Source organism: Notechis scutatus, chromosome 10 (assembly GCF_049901735.1).
Source record: "Notechis scutatus isolate UNSWTSFEM ecotype Mainland chromosome 10, rNotScu1.2, whole genome shotgun sequence".
In the NCBI taxonomy this organism is placed as follows: Eukaryota; Metazoa; Chordata; class Lepidosauria; order Squamata; family Elapidae; genus Notechis; species Notechis scutatus.
Genome location: NC_142018.1, coordinates 596,644 through 616,688, shown reverse-complemented (window position 1 = coordinate 616,688; position 20,045 = coordinate 596,644). Strand labels below are relative to the sequence as shown.

Genomic DNA, 20,045 nt, shown 5'->3' with positions numbered 1-20,045 from the left:
GTTTAGAAAAGGGGCAGTGAAATGCTTGAAAAACAGTTCTATATTTAACTTTATAGCATAACTAGAATGGGTCCCCACTGCACCAAATCTTTGCCAGAAGTATAGCTCAAAAAGAAATTATTGGTCTGAAATGGAAGTGTCATTTCTATAATCTAAAATTGCACTTTCTTTTTACTTCTTCAATCAGAATTAATTTAAATTTACATTGAAGTATAGGGGAACATAACTCGATGCCGACATGTCACCTCTCCTGGTGCTTAAAATCAGCACTGCCTGGTTTTTAAAAATTCATTTAGTATTTTTTTAAAATGAGAACCTGGTATTCTCAGCCCCTCTCTGGGGTAGATGGGCAGTTTAGAAATATGAAATATTAATTAATTAATTCTGAAAGGGAAGGAACCAGTCTGTAGAAGCATCTTTATTTAGAATGCTTATGGACCTTATACGGGCATTCTTAGTAAATAAAAAATAGGGGGCAGCAGGAGAAATTGGGGAAAGAATAAGCCAGCCAAGTCCCAAAGATGCTTTTCCAAAAGACAACTGGACTTTCTTGGTTTGTTTCCTTGAAAATGTCCCACTTCTCATCCAAGAAGCTCCTTCATTTCTGCAAGCAAACTTCTGTTCCAAACTTCAGTTCTTCAAGGAAAAAAAAAACAAGAAAGTCCAGTTACCTTTTGGAAAAGCACCTTTGGGACAGCCATGACCTGGATGACGGAGAATTTCCATAGATATTAAGCCATGCAAGTGTCTTCTCATGGTGCTCATGAAGTCCATTTAGAAAGACCCCTTGTGTTCTAAACCAGTGGTCACCAACTGGTGGGCTGCGGCCCATTGGTGGGCCACAGAGAAATCTCACCCTCAGAACACCCCCCAAAGAATTAATCCAGGCTACGCAGAAACACAAGGCTGCACCGCCTACATGGCCCGCAGGAACCCTCCCTGCCCACTCACTCCTTACCCAGCAAACTAGCCTGCTCAATTGCTATTTTTCCGACCATCAGCTGTGAGACTTAGATTAGCAAGGAAGCCGGAAATGGTTGGATTTCTTGCTTTCTAGCTAGTCTTTAGATCTTCGGTTCTGCTTTTAAGCACAGCCGAACCTCCCTTAGGACTGAAGTTTCTATTATTCAATGCAGACTCATGACAAGCAAATTTTATGTGACAGACTGAGCTAGCCGATGGCAGATAGATAGATCAATGAATGATTCTGTGAGCAACTCAATCTGCCTGCCTGCTTTGCCTGATTTTGGGTAAAAGTTGCTCTTTTTTTAATAAAAAATTCAATATTTATATAAATATTTATAATATTTACATACAAGCCATGCTCAGCCAGTCACATGACCACCAAGCCACACCCACAAATTAGGCTATGCCCAGAGAACCGGTTAGTGGTCCCTGGGATTTAAAATTATGAGTTTGGTAGTCCCTGAGGTCCAAAAGGTTGGCAACCCCTGTTTTAAACTTTCAGAAGGTGCCTACCAGCACTAAAATCTTGCCTTCCATAGTCCAAGAAATGATTATACCATTGCTTTAGTTCCAGATTGCTGTTTTCTGCTACAGTACTAAATCTGGGTCCTTCTGCATATAAGACAGATGTTTGAATATTTCAAGGATACCAAAGCTGGACCATCACTAGGAATACAGAAAATTCTTATCTGCTCGCTGACATCTTGTGGTCATCCAGATTACCAAGTCCATTATGCTGGTCAGACACAAAGAATCAGGATTACACATTAAATTCCATTTAAGCTGATTTATTGCCCACATCTATACTCAAGAATCTAGTCAACTGACAGTCAGCACTAAATTGAGTTAAATAAGAGTTAGATAAAATAGATAAGAGTAAATGGAATTCAAGAGGGATTGGACTTGGAGCATTTTTGGACATGTAACGATTCTAGGCTGTTCTCTCTTGACTCTTTCCCCAGGATATGCTGCTTCTCTTACAATGCTTGCCCATATTAAGACCAAATTATACTCTTTCATTCTCTGATCTTCCATTCCAGACACAACATAGAGTGTGTCTTCTTAAAATCCAGGTTCTCTCTTTTATGTTAAGGCAACAATATTATGGCAACAGAGCTCAAGACTGGAGAAAGCTGTTTCCCCCATTCATCTTTCATCAATTTGTTCAATGTTTTGTGTCCTGATTTTTGTTGTTCACAGTGGTGCCAAGCAACAATGAAATGGCAATGTAACATGCACAATCACAAGCAACCTCATGCCACCTGATGTTCATGAAAGCCAAACTTCAGAGCAAGTGTCCCCAGTTATGATTTTTGGATGTAGCTATGGGTAATGCAAGCAATTCAGCCAGGACAGTGACTGGGCCTGAGTGTCAAAAAAAGAAACAAACAAAAAATCTCTGAGCACATGGCACACAACTCATGATGCTTAACAGAGATAGAATGATGGCTATCCTCTGAAACGAAGGAGGAACATCTGCACAGAATTAGAATATTCCCTCCCCCTTAAGAGAAAGAATATGAAATGCAGGAAAAATCTTTTTTTGCCGAAAGTCCTTAGCAGACGCATCTTTGCTGCAATAAACTTATGGTTAGTTTTTTTAAAAATCAGATCAGTCCTACAGAAAGACTCATTTAGCACAAGATCTGGCCTTGGTCAGACCCACAAAATGTTTATTTTTAAAAAAAATTGAAAGGAATAAGATAAAGTTATTTATTTTCACGCCTTTTAATAAAAAGGAGACAAGACACATATAATATGGAAACATCGTCAAATATTTATAATGCTAAAATTTTGTAACTTTGATATACAACAGGCATCCTAGCCAATTGGTAGTAACTAATTATTATTACAAAATAATATACATTTTGTCTTCAATGAAAATATTGAAAAGCATAGGAAAGATAACTTTTATATTACTATTTTTAATAACAGTGTTTAATAGTGTTAATCTCTTTTAATATTATATCAGCCTGCTCCATCAGATCTTGCTAAGGGAGCCTGCTGTTGGCCATGAGCTACTTTTGGTGGGTCACAGGAGATGTGCTTTCTCTGCTCCGATGCCAGTCTTATAGAATATCCTTCCCCCAAAGTATTAGAGATATATTTGAATGGTCGCTAAATAAAATCCATCAATTTGTTGACCAGCTGTGCTCCAAGGATGATAAAAAATCCTCTCAAATTACTTTTGAGATGCAAACATGTGGAGAATGTTACCAAACTACCGAGGCAACTTCACAAGTAGCTGAAAATGCTGAAGAGTTCATTATAATTTTGGAAGAACCTGATATTAACTTTAACTATTATGGCTTAAATATAAACCTCTCAACACAACTGAAAGAAGAGTGTTGAGAAAAAAGACAAATTTAGGACTTTTTCTTTAAAAATATTAACAAGGCTGAGGATTTCATGATAAAAAGGCCTATAATGCTTTGATAAAACTTCCAAGAGAAGAAAAAGATTTTACTCCATAAAGATAAGCTAGAAGGAGTGACTTAAACTTAATGAGTTAACTGGAATTAGGATGGATTTTTCTTTGTTTGATATGTGTAACTAAAAGAAAGGTTTAATCCAAAATTTGAAAATTATACACATACACACACACTTTCATGGTTCTGATGGATGCCCAAATTCAGGGGTAGGGAAACTTGGCTCTTTATCACTTATGGACTTCAACTCCAAAATTCCTGAGTGAGCCATAAAAGGTTCCCCATCCCTGGCCTACTGGTTTTTCAGCAGGGGAAATCAATTTTTGAATGGGACTGTTTAATATACAAATGTAAGACATATTCTTTATATGGCCTACATTTGTATATTAAACAGTCCCATTCACATATTCTTTATATGGCCTACATTTGTATATTAAACAGTCCCATTCACATATTCTTTATATGGCCTACATTTGTATATTAAACAGTCCCATTCACATATTCTTTATATGGCCTACATTTGTATATTAAACAGTCCCATTCACATATTCTTTATATGGCCTACATTTGTATATTAAACAGTCCCATTCACATATTCTTTATATGGCCTACATTTGTATATTAAACAGTCCCATTCAAGTCAAAAATTGATTTCCCCCCCACAACTGAAAACCCAGTAGGGCAGGGATGGGACCTTTTATGGCTCACTCAGGAATTCTGGGAGTTGAAGTCCGTAAGTGATAGAAGAGCCAAGTTTCCCTACCCCTGCCCTCGAGCCAAGTTTCAAAAGAAATCCAGTTATTTATTAGGAGCAACATGTTGGCACATACCCAAATACCCAGCTCTGCCTCATGTAATTTATGGCTTACCTATGACCCTGTTTCCCCTTCCCCTCAAGGTGTGTCATAAATCACATACTCCAGTGGAGCACTTTGGAGGGGCTATAGAGATCACACCTCTCCGTTGGTCCGGGCAGCCTGGGATACAGCCTTGAAGAAGGTATGCATGGAATGTGCTTCTGGTTGTGGCTGCCATGCCCTCCTGCCTATGGCAACTTGAAAGCAGGGCAGGAATGCTTTACGAGTTCACACACACACACACACACACACACACACACACACGATGTACCAGTTTAAAGAAAAGTGTGTGTTAAATATGTGTTGTTTATAAAGAAAAAGAAAAAAAGAAAAAAAAATATTCAATTTGGAGGGAGGGATCTAAATGTAATACTGAGGTTTAAAGCTTGTATGGTAAGAAGTCAAAGAAAAAGATGCATTAGAAAGTTTTGACTTTAAAAAAGTGCTTAAAAAAAGTTTAGCACTTTAAAAAAGGATGAAAAAAGAGGGGAGGTTTCTTCAGTAAGGTCAAAGAATTTGAAAGAATACAATGAACCTTGTTAATAAAAATGGTGACAGTTCACAAAGATTATTAGGTTAAAAATAGAAATACATACTGTTTCCATAGCAAGGAAGATAAAAGCAGGAATGGTTAAATTGTTTATTTTATTTAAAAAGGAAATATATTCTCATTTGGATATCACTTCTGGATTTTGTGCTTTTGATAAAAAAAAATGAAACTGACTTTAGTTTTGTTGATCATAAAAATTCGTTGTTATAGAAATGACTAGTTATATACTGTATTAATGTGTAAAAGCAAAAAGTTGAGGTTGGAATGTTTTTATCTTATTCTGTGCTAAGAGTCGGCAGTCAATGCCTTTTATGTCTTTTCTTTTTCCCTTGCATCTCATACCCTCTTTTCCCCACTCCTTTTCCTCCCCTTAATTTCCTGTTTTTATCTTTTTTCTTTGTATTTTATATAATAAAAAAATTGTGACTAGAGTATCCTTTTTCCCAAAATTAGATTGACTTTGATATTCCAAAAGGCCTTCAAAGACCTGGTTATGTGACCAGGCATGAGACTCTCACAGATTCAGAGATTTTCAGAGCTGTTCAGAAGATATATTGTTCAAGCTTTTACATGGAATCCAATCAACTAAAGTTCACTACTAAATTGGCACCAGAAAAGGTTCAACAGAATTCAAGAGTGGTTGGACTTGGACCGTTTATGGAACACAATGATTCTAAGCTGATGACACACTTAACTCTGCCTCCTAGCTCCTCCTGCTCGTTTCCTATACCTTCACTTTGATTGTATTTTGGATTTACAGGGTAAATCATTTTCATTACAGTCTTTTATATTTGTATTTGCTGTTTTAAAAATCTATTGTTTTAAAAATCTATTGTTGTTCATGGTTGCCTTCAATGTAATAAATGTCTATATAAATTTAATATTTTTTTTGATCGAGAGAGGATCCCATGAAAACAAGGGTGCCAAAGGCTCCTGAAAGTCATAATGTGGTCTTGATTTAAAATACTCAACACTGAATTTGGAACCTGCTTATTCAATAAACTTGTAAGGTAATCCAGCAATATCTAATTTCTAGAAACAATTCTTGGATTATGGAAGTAGGAGCTCTGGACTCATAAAAAAATAAATTCTCTGGTGATTTTAAGGATACTCCAGTAACCCCTTCCTTGCTATAGAAATTGGCTCCCATAAACAACCATCACAGAATCATAGGGCTGGAAGGGATCTCAGTGATCATCTAGTTCAACCCCCTGCTCGAGGCAGGATATCTTATACCATCTTGGAAAAATGGCTGTCTATCTTCTTCAAAACCTCCAGTGATAGAGCCATTCTCACTGTCAGGAATATTTTCCTTAATTCTAGGTTGGATCTCTCTTTAATGATCTTAATGATTTACAGGCAATTCTGTTAACCAACAGCTCCTGATATGTGCTGTCCCACCAGTGTATGGGAATTGGACAGTTAGGTAGCAATTGTGAGCTGTCCCCTTAAGGGAATGCATCATGGTAAATGTAGTTAAGGTATCCTGAGAAATGTAGTCCATGTCACGTGGCCACATCTGTAATCCTGATTGGTCACTAATTTGACCCTTGAGGGGTTGAAGGAGATATCCTCACTCTTGGCTGAACTCACAGACTCGTGGTAACTGTTTTACTTCTATCGCTACAACATGAGGGAAAAAGAATAGAAGATAAATCATCTTTTTACCTACAAGACAGAAATGCAAAGGATTTGTCATTAAAGAAGAACTTCATCACAAATGTGAGTTATGAGCATACCTGATGAACCAATAAAAGTACTTTGTTATGGATGTTTTGTGGAGTTTATCTATTGCATCTGTACAGGATACAGAATATGATAGAGCAACCAATCCTTTTCAGAATTATTCTCCTCAAAATTCCATTTTTGACTGAAACCCCCCTTTTCTTTTTAAAAATCTCCCTTTCAGGGCATTGTAAAAGGCCCCACATCCTGTTTTTTAAACTCTTTTGTCTTGAGAAATCATTTAATTTGTTTCTCAGTGGTGCTAAACAAGGGAGGATAATGTGTGATACTCCGGATATCCCTGATCTGTCCGTCATCAAACCTTAAGACTTCTGTCATTTAATGCAAAAGAAAATGAGTTCTAGTCCTGCCTTAGCCATTAAAGCCAGTTGGGTGACTTTGGGCCAAGCCCTCTCTCTCAGCTCAATCTACTTCACAGGTGGTTGTGGGGAAAATTGGAGGAAAAAGGGGTGGTGGATATGTTCGCTGTCTTGAGTTACTTCTCAAAATAATAAAGGTGGGATACAAATAAATAAATAACTATGCCCCACAGTAGGGGGAAACATGATTGATTAAACCAGCAGTGAGAAAGTAACTCAGGACGTGCAAAATTATGTGTGTGAACAGAGAATATTCTGTATAAAAACAGCTGGTTGTGGTAATTTCTACCTAAGTCTAAAGATATGTATTTCAGGTTACATGTACAGCTAGCCCTCAACTTATAATCATTTGCGCCCCTATTAGTAGCTTCAGGCCCCCAGTTTCTTGGAAGAAATTATCCAGGGATGCTGGGGGGAAAAACACCCTAAAAGAAAACAGTATAGTTGGCAGGGAATCCTGGGAGTTGAAGTCCACCCATTTTAAAATGGCCAAGGTTGAAACACTGGCCTAAACAATAACAAATTCAGTAATGGCTATGTGTGAATATTCATTATGACCTCATGCCAGAAAACCATGACTTCCAGTCTCTCTTTTCATTTGGACTTGTTTCTTAGTCAATATTTGACATGTAGATGATCATGGTTTGATGTTCACTATCAAGTGTAAGTTCTTCAGGTATCCTTTGAGCTGGATAAACAGAGCATATTCAGATATTTTTTTCTATAGTTTCAATAGCCTTCCCTCCTTTGGGAAGGGAAACTACTTTAATGGATTGCAATAAAGTCTTCAGATCCATATGCCGAGATAGGTTTCAACATTGTCCTCCATTTTGGTTCATGATGAAGTTGCGTGCAGCTGTTAACTGAAAGGCAGACTCAGTGTGCATTGAACATAATTATGGCATAGACCCCATGTGTGTACCTGTTCTAATGAATATGAGCAGGTGGTTAGCACTACCTGTATTCTCACATCTGTTTTGTATTCAAGAAATACAGGTAATCCTTGACTTATAACCACAATTGAGCCCAACATTTCTGTTGCTAAGAGAGACACTCATTAAGTGAGTTTTGCCCCATTTTACAACCTTTCTTGCCATATTTGTTAAGTGAATCACTGCAGTTGTTAAGTTAGTAATACGATTGTTAACTGAATCTGGCTTCCCCCATTGACTTTGCTTGTCAGAAGGTCGCAAAAGAAGATCACATGATCCAGGGACACTGCAACCGTCATAAGTACATGTCAATTGCCAAGCATCTGAATTTTGATCACTTGGAATCTGCAATGGTCATAAGTGTGAAAAACAGTCATAAGTCCCTTTTTCAGTGCCATTCTAACTTTGAACTGTCACTAAATGAACTGTTGTAAGTTGAGGACTACCTGTACCAGTATAGGACTAATAACTGGGAAAGGAAAGGGTGTAGAAGGTAGGCAGACAAGGAAGAGAAGACTTACTGTGAATTCCCCAGTGACGGCATCAAAGCCAACATGGATTGTGTGCTCGAAGTCGGAAGGGAGAGAAATTTCAGGACGTTCCTTTTCTTTCTTCTTATTGGCTAGGGGCAAAATGTTAACAGCTATTTATTTTTCTGTGTAGTCATTTGTTCATCGATCTTCCTGTCTGGTTTATTCAAAGCAAGAAATAGAAGGCAGGAAGAATAAAATAAAATTGGATTCAAAAGGATCCTTGGCAATATAACCTAAGGAATTTTATGCATTTATCCAAAGCATTTTCTGCTTTGCGGCTTAACTGAATGGAAATACCAATAAAGGAAAATATTTGTAGCTCAGGCTTGAAATCAGGGGTCCTTGGTGCTCTCTGAGCTTGATTGTTTTCTTGCAAACATTTCATAATTCAAACTAGGTAGCATTATCAGTGCTAGAAGGGAGTGGGTATTGTGAAGAGAAGAAGAAAGAGGAGGAGGAGGAGGAGCAGGGAGAGGAGGACGACTGTGGAGTCCTTGAAGTTCTCTGAACTTGGTTGTTTTCTTGCAAATGTTTCATTAACCATAACAAGGTAATATAATCAACGCTAGAAGGGTTTGCTCTCCCTTGTAGCACTTATTATGTTACCTAGTTTAGGTAATAAAACATCTGCAAGAAAACAACCAAGCTCAGAGAACACCAAGGACCCCTGAATGGAAATACCACCCTAACAGCATCATCTTTTCCCAGACATCCAGTAGCCTGGATCACACTTGACATTAAACCATAGTTTGCTCATGATCCTGATATGGAAACCATCAATTATGGCATTGTGTGTGAACCCAGGTCTTCAATGTTTATGCATAAAATCTTGGCTTAATCCCAGGTGACTGGAGCTGTCTATACAAGAGATTTGGTTCCTCTTTACGAGCCCCATGTTCTATGCAGGAGCATCCACAGGGAAATCAAAATAGCACTTAAACATGGTGATAGAAATTATGTTTTGGAGTAATTATGGAGATACACATGAATATAGGACCATATGAAAAAATTGAAATTTATTTTAAAAAATCTCAGAAGAAACTGGCTATTGTTTCTCTTAATAGATATGCCAAGGTCCCATAAAGGTTGAGATGTCAGCAAGGAAAATCAGCATAGATCAATTATAAAGTCTCATCTTAATAGGTCTGCATAAGTAATGTCTTCATTGAAAAATATATTTAACCCAAGAATTAAAGATGGATTGGAAAGTCTATATTTAACCTCTCTGTCTAAGGAATGACAATTTATTTATTTATTTTAGTCAACATCACATCCTGCACTTAAGAGGAAAACATAGCAAGATCAGAATGCTTAAAAAACAAAGATGTCATTCAATCAAACTGCCTATCAGGACAGAAAGATATATTATTTTGGGATCCATATGACATGTACCTCATCCTGGAGTTCAAAATAAATAACTGAAAAGTGCCAATGCTCCAACTGATGCACTTTTAAGGAAGTTTCCAAATGCTCAGAATGTGGATGCATATCCTCTGCTAAGTTGTGACATGGGGGAGGAGGAAGGAAGAGGAAGAAGAGGAGGAGGAGGAGAAGCCTACATTCATAGTTTAACACTGGAAGGAGCAGGTGATTGAGCGGCTCAGCTCCAGAAAAACTCATGTCAATCTAAATAGATAATTCTGGCATGAGCTGATAGTCAAATTAAATTTCTTGATTCATAAGCAATTCACTCAGTTATATAGTTTGAGCATGCTACCTTGTCAGCATTGGTTCATGGCCCAGAGGGGGTCTCAACCTATCAAACCCATAAAGGTTGGTCCAACAAATAATAGCTAGGTATGACTTATGAAGCTGTTTGCTATAAATCAGACCTGTGGCCCCAGGGCCCCATGTGGCCATTTGCCTGCCCTTGTCTGACCTGCTTGAGGTCAATTGGAAAAGTCCCAGTTTCTGTGGCCCCTGAGGAAAAATAATTGCCCACCCCTGCTCCTAATGGTTTGCTATATACTAAATGCTATTTATTTTGCATTCAAAGCAATTAAATAAAGACAGCTTAAGAGTATTTTTTTTCTGAATCTAGCCTAGTCTAGTTGGGAGGAGTCAAAAAATGAAGATGGCCATTGCACCTACAGAATCAAACCCCTGTCCCTTTTAACATGCATGGCACAGGTAAAAGCGAGGCACAGTTCCAAAGACATGGTGGCAGATGATATCTTGACTGTTTTGCTCTCCCTGGACCACCCTGCAGAAAAACAAGCCTGAGGAAAGAAGAGGCCAGGAATCTTTTGCTAGGCCGATACTTTACTTTTATCTCCTCCTGGGAAGATGGAGCGCAGGCGAGCTTTCCGGTTCTTCTCTTCGGGCGCCATGGGAAGCGGTTTGGAACTGTGGTTCAGGGCCGAAGAATCGCGATTGTTACTGTTCATTCTCAAAGGAGGCGCAGGAGGTTTTTCTTCAGTATCCAGGCTTTCAGACATCTTCAGCAATTCTCATAGCTTCCTAGCAAGCAAAGAAAGAGAGGAAAGGAGAAGTGAATGCGGGGTGGTTAGGAAAAACAAGAAAGCTGGAACAAACCAGAGATGTTAAAGCCAACTAGGTATGTTTTGTGAAAATAAGAACTAGGGGTGACCTGATAGCAGTGTTCCAATATTTGAGGGGCTGCCACAAAGAAGAGGGGGGTCTACCTATTTCTCAAAGCACCAGAAGGCAGGACAAGAAGCAATGGATGGAGACTAATCAAGGAGAGAAGCAACCCAGAACTAAGGAGAAATTTCCTGACAGTGGGAACAATTAACCAGTAAAACAGTTTGCCTACAGAAGTTGTGAATGCTCCCTCACTGGAGTCTTTTAAAAAGAGATTGGACAGTCATTTGTCTGTAATGGTATAGGGTCTACTGCTTGAGCAGGGGTCTGGACTAGAAGACCTCCAAGGTCCCTTCCAGCTCTGTTATTTTGATATTCTGTGATGTCCTTCAGGTAGGCTTGAGGTTGTGCTACTAACATTCCAACTATTGTAATAGTTATCACCAGCTCATAGTTAGGTATCTTGGGCTACAAATAGCTTAAAGCAAGGGATAGTTCTAAGGCAGGGGTCGCCAACCTTTTGGACCTCAGGGACCACCAAACTCATAATTTTAAATCCCAGGGACCACTAACCGGTTCTCTGGGTGTAACCTAATTTGTGGCTGTGGCTTGGTGGTCGGTCATGTGACTGGCTGGGCATGGCTTGTATGTAAACATTATAAATATTTATATAAATATTGATTTTTTTATTTAAAAAAGAGCAACTTTTACCCAAAATCAGGCAGGCAGGCAGATTGAGTTGCTCACAGAATCATTCATTGATCTATCTATCTGCCATCGGCTAGGTCAGTCTGTCACATAAAATTTGCTTGTCATGAGTCTGCACTGAATAATAGAAACTTCAGTCCTAAGGGAGGTTCGGCTGTGCTTAAAAGCAGAGCCGAAGATCTAAAGACTAGCTAGAAAGCAAGAAATAGGGCGTTGGTACTTACCTGATACGCCCGTTCTCTGTGAGCTGTGAAGAGCATCCAGAAGTGGGAGGAGCTTCAGTCTCTTCTGGAAAGGCTGGGGTTAAAACTCCGGGACACTCCTCCTCCTCCACGGGACACCTCCTCAGCATCCCCCAGTTTTGCGAAGACTGAGTGCCAAAGTCTGGGACTCATCACCTAATCTAGATCCCTGACTGGAACGGAACCCCACCAGACGGAAAGAAATGGGTGGGGCTGGATGCTCTTCACAGCTCACAGAGAACGGGCGTATCAGGTAAGTACCAACGCCCTTTCTTCCATGAGCTGTTCAGAGCATCCAGAAGTGGGACATCCCAAAGCTTGGCCTGTCCTTAGGGAGGGACTCCGTCTGGATCAAAATCCACTCCTAAACTCTGTGGACCCTCTGCAGGACTCTTCTGCCAAATGAAGCGTCCGCTGAGGCATAGACATCAATTTTATAATTTCTGACAAAGGGAGATGGTGAAGCCCAAGTTGCCGCTCTGCAAATTTCATCTATGGAAGCCCGTGTGGACCATGCTGCTGATGTTGCCACACTCCTTGTTGAGTGGGCTGCAATGCCCTTAGGAACTGAGATGGACTGGCATTCGTAACTTTTAGCTATGGTGGCTCTCAACCATCTACCGATGGTCGTCGATGACACCTTTTGCCCTAAAGTGGATGGGTTGAAGGATAGGAATAGAGCCTCAGATTTTCAAAATGTCGCCGTGCGGTCTAGATAGATGCTTAAGGCCCTTCGAACATCAAGTCGATGCCATTGATGCTCCAGTCTATGAGATGGTTTCGGACAAAAATTTGGAAGCACCAACTCCTGCGCTCTGTGGAAGGCTGAATTTACTTTAGGAGTGAACGATGGATCCAATCGGAGAATCACTCTGTCCGCATGAAACACGCACAGGTCCTTTCTCATTGACAACGCCGCCAATTCGGAAATCCTCCTTGCTGATGTGATTGCAATTAGGAAGGCCACCTTATATGTCAGGAATTTAAGACTATCGGTTCTTAAAGGCTCGAACGGGCCAGTTGTAAGTGCGGTTAACACCTTGTTGAGGTCCCAGGTGGGATAGTGGTGAATTACAGGAGGTCATAAGTTTGTAGCACCCTTAAGAAAGCTGCGGACATGTGGATGGTGCGCTATGGGACCAGAGGTCACCCCAGGCTATCACCGAGGCTAAAGCCGCCACCTGTCTGCATAAAGTATTTGGAGATAGGCCCTTGGTCAACACCTCCTGTAAAAAGGCCAATAATTGTCGTATTGATGGGGACAGAAGGCGGACCACATGGCCTCGTATATACGATTTGTTGAGGACCGTCTGGATGCTTGAATGGTGGCAATAGCATTCTCTGAAATCTGTTGGGCCCTTAAATGGCTCCGCTCAACCTCCATACGGTTAGACTGAGACATTGTGGGTTCAGGTGAAGTATTGGCCCTTGGGAGAGGAAAACCTTCGACAGTGGAATTTTCCAAGGTTGTTCTCTCGACAGGTCCTGTAAGTCTGCGAACCACATTCGCCTGGACCCGTAAGGGGCGACCAATATCAATTCCGCTCGTTTCTCCAATAACTTCTGGATCAACCTGGGTATTACCGGGAGTGGAGGAAACGCATATAGAAGTCCGGGAGGCCACTGACAACACAGGGCTTTGACAGCCTCCACCCTGAGTAGGGTACCTTGAAATATACCGGGGCAATTGGGTGTTGAGAGGAGAGGCAAATAGATCGATCACCGGTTGCCCAAACCTCCGCACTGCTTCCTGGAAGACAGATGGGTGTAGGCACCACTCTGCCTGATCTATTGTGGCCCTGCTGAGCCAGTACGCTTGTGTGTTTAAGGCCCCTGCTATGTGTTCTGCCTTGAGCGAAAACAGATTGGCCTCGGCCCACTTGAACAAATTGGCCGTCTCCAGCATCAGAAGTTTGGAATGGGTACCCCCGTCTTTTTACGTGGGCCTTGGTTGTGATATTGTCTGTCACAACCAGAACGTGGCATGATTGCAAAAGGGGTAGAAGCTGCGTAAGGCCAGGTGAACTGCTCGCAGCTCCAACAGGTTGATGCTTTGTGATTGTTCGGAAATAGTCCAAATTCCCTGCGCAGTGTGGGATTGGAAGTGAGCTCCCCATCCTACCAGGCTGGCATCGGTTGTGATCATTGCCCTGTAAGGTTCCTTGAAAGGACACCCCTTGTTTATCGTTTTTTCTGACCACCAGCGGAGCGATCGGAGAACATTGTGTGGTACCTTTATCCGGACGTTGGAAGTGGCTCTTCCAGATCGCTGGAAAGGTAGCAGGCACCATTGCAGCTCTCTAGAATGGAATCGAGTCCAAGGCACAATGGAAATACAAGAAATCAGTTTCCCTAACAGTTGAGACAGCACTGCCAGGGAAACCCTCTTTAAAGCTCTGATCTTTCTGGCCAAAGACTGGATAGTGTTTAACCTGTCCTGAGAGAGAAGAACCTTGCCCTCCATGGTATCTATCACTGCCCCTAAATGAACTAACCTAGTTGAGGGGATCAAATGGCTTTTATCCCAATTTATGGAAAAGCCATGACCCTGAAGGGTCTCCAGAGTAATCTTGGTATCCAATTTTGCTTGACGTCTGGCAGATGACAAAATTAAAATATCATCCAGATAACATTGTAAGCGAATAGATTTGATCCTGAGTGAGGCAGCCAAGGCCGCGAGGACCTTGGTAAAAGTCCTAGGGGCCGAAGCCAGACCGAATGGTAGGGCAATATATTCGTAGTGCCGATCACAATAGCAGAATCTAAGATATTTGTAGTGAGCAGGTCTAATTGGTATATGTAGATAAGCCTCTGTGAGAACTATAGAGGTCAGGACCTTGTTCTCTCTGATGCTGAGCAGACTGGACTGGAGAGTAGTTATCTTGAATTTTTGATAAACCAATGATCTGTTCAGATGTTTGAGGTCCAGAATTGCCCTCCAACCCCCCAAACTCTTTGGGACCACAAACAATAGAGAGTAACAGCCGTGACCCCGCTGTTCAGATGGGACCTCTCTAATGGCCCGAATATGTAGAAGATGATTGATAACCTCCTGCATCAACGCCCTCTTAATGGGGTCCGTGGAACTAGGGCTCCTAATGAAAAAGTTTGGGGGGAGGATTGAAACTCTAGCACCAGACCAAACCTAATAGTGTCCTTGACCCACGCATCAGAGGTGGAGCTGTCCCATTGATCAGCAAACAATTTTAGCCGCCCTCCAATGGGAACTGCTATCAAGGACTCACTTGGGGCGATGAAAAAATCGGCCTCCGGTGCCTCTGGGGTTTCTTCTGTTTTGGCCTCCCCACTGACCTCTATTGGAAGATTCAGACCTATCCTGTCTAAAACTGGGTCTGTAGCCTGATGTTCTCTGAGATCTGGGAACGTATGGGCCTTGATAGTAGGGCTGAAAGGAACCCCTTCGAAACGACTGGGGCGTTCTGTTTTCATACCTCCAAAAAAGTGGGGGAAGCACTTTTTTCTTGTTTCTATTCTCTATAAGGAGGGGCTCCAAGACACTGCCAAATAATTTATCCCCCAATATTGGGGCTGATGCCAACTTGCATTTATGCTTGGTATCCGCCTGCCAATGTCTGAGTCATAGCAGTCTCTGTGCTGATACGTGAGATGCTATGGCCCTAGACGAGAATTTGACTGCATTAAATGTGGCGTCGGTGGAGAATTCTGCTGCTGCAATAATTTTAGCTATGTCCTGGTGGGCTCTGACATTTGACGCCGGCAATATATCCCTCGAGTGGAAGAGCCATCGTAGGGAGGACCGTGTAAAAAAGGACGCCGCTGTAATGGCCCAGGCATCAGAAACGTGCGCCCTACAGAGTGCTAACTGTGCTCTCTTTTCTTCCGGTCTCAGGGCTTCCTCGGCCTCGTTGGGAAAGGTTGAAGAAGAGGCCAGTGCCACAATGGGCTCATCCACCTCCGGCGTTTTGAGAAATTTGAAAACTCTGGTGCCAAATTATAATATCGTTTATTGTGCCCTGTTGGGGCTGGGTATGATGCTGCTGATGCCCATTGATTTTGTACTAATTCAGCAAACATACGAGGGACAGGAATAGTTTCCGCCTCATTAGCCGGTTGTGAGAATATTAGATCCTCGGATTCATCCTGAGACCCTGTTGACAATGGATGAGGGTTTGATGTGCCTAGTTTAGCGGTGTTCTTTGCCTTGAACAGTAAGGATTTAAAGAGGTGCGGTTGAAAAAGGCCAGAAAAGGTAGGTTGGTCCGAAAGGAGGCCTTCGTCGTCTGACATTCCCCGTTCTAGTGGGTCAGCCTCTGACAACCCCAAGTCCATCTGATGGATCGACCCCACCTCCATGGGAACATCCTGATCCTCAAATTCTACCTCCTCCCGAAGCCCCTGGGCTGGTATGTTAGGAATATTGGGGAATACCTGAGTTTGATGTTGTCCCATATGCGCAAAGGATCGAGCGGACAGGGATCCCGCATCCGAAGCAGCCAAGAAGTGTCTGGTCCTGATGGATTGCTGAACTCCAGCCGCAATGCCCCTTTGAATCGCCATCTCCATCCATTGCCTCATTTCGATGGGGATAGTAATGCCTCCTCCTGTCTTAGGCCGGTGACCGTAGGGATGAAGGTTGCCTCTGGGATTAGCCGGGCAGTGCTCATTGGAGGAGATGTGCCTATGGGAGGTTGTCCAGAAACAGCCTGCCTGGGCTGGATGGATAAGTCCTAGGGCCCCAACAATGGACTTGGGTCCTGATTAGATTGTTGTGTCATAGCCATCTTGTCTGCCTCCCTGGCTCATTTCTGCAATTGCCTTTCCGAAGCTAGGTGCCATCTATGGGCATCCTTATCCACCGCCTTAGAGGCCTTTTTGGGGCCCACTGGCTTATCTCAGGACTTATTTGTCTTGGAGTGGAAAGCGTTGTCACCTTCCATTGTGGATGACTGATTCTCTTGTCTCTGACTTTAATTTTTAATTAATTTTTTTAAATTATTATTATTAGTAGTATTTGTACTTTGGGGCGATGCCTTCCCCTGTGGTTGAAAGTAGAACGCTCCTCCAGGAGAGTAAGTGTCTGTGTGTGTATATATGTATATGTATATGTATATGTATGTGTATGTGTATATATACACACACACACACACACATATACACACACACACACACACCCATATACATATACATGTGCCTATATCTATATGTAAAACTGTGCATATGGTAAACAGTATCTAAGGGTCCCCAACAAGGGAAACCCCCAAGTGCTCCAAGCAAGAACTTTCTGGATCCCTAGTCCCCAACAAGGAAAACCAGCTATACAGGATCTGAGGTGGATTCTTTCCTGTCAAAACGAAACGTCCCGCTGTTTAAAATGGCACTTGTGGCTTCACTCCAAAGAAATGATCCAAAGGCAATTGCAAGGAAATTCCTGTTTAATGACTAGCCTGCTTATCCAACGTCAGCCAGACAAGGGAAAGCTAAACCCAGGGAGAACGAAGTGGGAAGGTACTGCCCCGGTCCCCAAAAAGGGAAACCAGCGGGGAATGACACCTGTGATATTTAGGCGCGAACTTGAGCCAGCCATTGAAAAAGGCGGGAAGGCAGAATCTCCGCTGCTAATGTCTGAGAAGTCTAACGAGCCGCTGCTGCTGAAGCTTTAACTTGCGAGTTAAATGCTCCTGGCAGACGAAAAGGCAAAGCGAAGTGAGCCGCGGCTGCGAGCGCTCCGTTACGATTGCAGAGAAAACAATCGGAAAGTTAGATAAGGTAATTGCCTGAGGTGGTTGCCTCAGGCTGCCCACGGAGTGGCAGCCTCCGCTAGTTACAAAGAAACTGTTTTTAAACTGATCGAGGCAACCTAATAGAGGCACAAGCCTGAAAAAAGCCAAATTAAATGGGGAAGATTTTTACAAGCCGAAATAACCCACGAGCAAACTTGAATCAGAAAACCGTTCCAGTCAGGGAGTGCACAACCTCTTACCACGAAGGCTGAGCTAAAACTGGGCGACGCTGAGGAGGTGTCCCGTGGAGGAGGAGGAGCGTTCCGGAGTTTTCAGCCCAGCCTTTCCAGAAGAGACTGAAGCACCTCCCACTTCTGGATGCTCTGAACAGCTCATGGGAGAACCAACCATTTACTGCTTCCTAGCTAATCTAAATCTCACAGCTGATGGTCGGAAAAATAGCAATTTAGCAGGCAAGTTTGCTGGGTAAGGAGTGAGTGGGCAGGGAGGGTTCCCACGGGCCATGTGGGCGGTGCAGCCTTGTGTTTCTGTGCAGCCTGGATTAATTGCTTTGGGGGGTGGGTGCTCTGGGGGTGAGATTTCTCTGCAGCCCACCAAAATTTTCTTGCAGCCCACCAGTGGGCTGCAGCCCACCAGTTGGCGACCGCTGTTCTAAAGTACCATAAAGCTGGGTCCAGCTGCCATCTTAATTTCCCAAACTGCCCCACAATAGCCTGGGGGCTGTAGGAAATTCAACTGCTTGGCATTAGTCAGAGTGCACCTGACAGAAGCTGGATCTTCAGAGTATTTTCCCTGGTTGAGGAAAAGGTTGGGTCACTACATAACAACCTTGCTGGATTCTATTCTCAGTCTTTTGTCCTCCACAACATAAACTTTCTACTTCCTTCCAATGTGCCACTGACCCAGATATCACAACTGCTGGCTTGCAGCGAAACCCTTTCACAAATATGTTAAATGAATCTCAACTACATTTTAATTAAACCAAGGGCTGCAATAATTTGAAAGTCTGGAGCTAATCAACCAACAGGTGAATAAAGCGACAAGTGAGTTTATTGAAGCAAAGTGCCCAAATCAAGACTAGTAATAAGACCTGGTCACTTATATTCATGCAATTCTTTGAGGGTGAATTCATACAGGTGTAGGCATGCAACTCATATGGTGTACAACAAAACAGATCTGAATGAACAAAGAAGTCACCTAATCCAAGAAAGGTAGGAGATGGGGATTGAAGGAGCAGCAGTTATAGGTAAGCAATGTGCTTGTCTCCATTACAATCTCAGATTCACATATGGAGTAAATAACAAGCTTTTTATCTGGAGGAGAATCTGGGTAATTAAAGAGAAGACCTCCCTCCACAAGGAGCAATGTCATCCTCCATAAAGTTTTCATGACATCTTTTGCTGCTTGATTCTTGTCGGCTGCCATAGAAATGGGGGGAGGGGTAATTTGGTATGGTGGGGAAGTTTGCTGGAGTGCGAAGATGTTTCTGTGTGAACTAAAAAGGAGGGGATGCTTTCCTGCTTACTGTGCAACTGCCTAGACTTATCTATACTAGGCCAAGATCAACCATCTTGGCATACTAAATGAGTAAGAAACCACCTGAAGATGTACCCCACATTATACACACCCCAGATTGGATGACCAGTCTGGACTCCTGGAGGAGGGCACTTGGGATAACTTTCAATATGTAATTTCCGCACCTATTTGCCTCAGATCTTGCTTTTGTTTTGATGCTATCACTTCAAATCCAGGAAAAGTACTTTTCTCTATTTTAATGGAGTCTAAGGATTTCTTTCTTGGATTTTGAATGGAGCACAGCTGACAAGCAACTTTTGGGGATGCTGTTGACAAGTTGAAGGATTAAATTAATGTGGCTACCAAGCATAACTCTGGAAGGGAAATACTTTGGATGAAGCTTGCTAATGATGTTCCTGATGTTGTGGATTGTAGACAGATCAGATGGAAGCACAACCATTTGACCAGGTTGTGATATTTGCCACTATTCATTTTGGAGAACTGCTATGCAGAAAAATCATGCCTTTATTAGATGACCAGATGTTAAGACATGGATTGGGGCAACCGTTTCCCTTCAGATACTTCTGAATTTCAATTCTCTGTATTCTTTTCCCATTCTTCAAGCAAAATGGGCCATATCTTTTACAAATGTGCTTCAAGACTTCCAAATTATGTGAGGTCTCCTTGCAGGGACTGGTATATTTCAATGGTCCTAATCTGGGCTGATGAGTACTCCTGAAATGCTATAGGTGCTTTCTCAAAATTGCTGCTTGGTTAAGTGAAGTCAGATACAATAGAGCTGTGATCCAGGAAGCAAACTAGAGGGAGCATTTCCTATCAGCCTCTAATCTATTCAGATGTTCTTGGGCAGATGGGTATGCCTCCAAACAAAGATACAGATCAGGGGTGTCCAACTTCGGCAACTTTAAGACCTGTGGATT

General features: G+C 42.1%; 1 protein-coding gene across 5 annotated transcripts in view; it reads right to left on the bottom strand.

Moving 5' to 3' along the window:
- Positions 1-20,045, bottom strand: part of PAK3 (p21 (RAC1) activated kinase 3) — a 228,586-nt gene that overhangs the window by 36,824 nt on the left and 171,717 nt on the right. For 4 of the 5 annotated variants that reach the window (XM_087971945.1, XM_087971944.1, XM_087971943.1 and 1 more), the window contains 2 exons: positions 10,639-10,832; positions 8,361-8,461 (listed from right to left, as the gene is read on the bottom strand). In XM_087971945.1, coding sequence (XP_087828071.1) covers positions 8,361-8,461; positions 10,639-10,810 — 273 coding nt within the window. In that variant the 5' untranslated portion in view covers positions 10,811-10,832. The remainder of the gene's footprint in view (positions 1-8,360; positions 8,462-10,638; positions 10,833-20,045) is intronic. The other variant, XM_087971946.1, reaches the window with a different exon arrangement.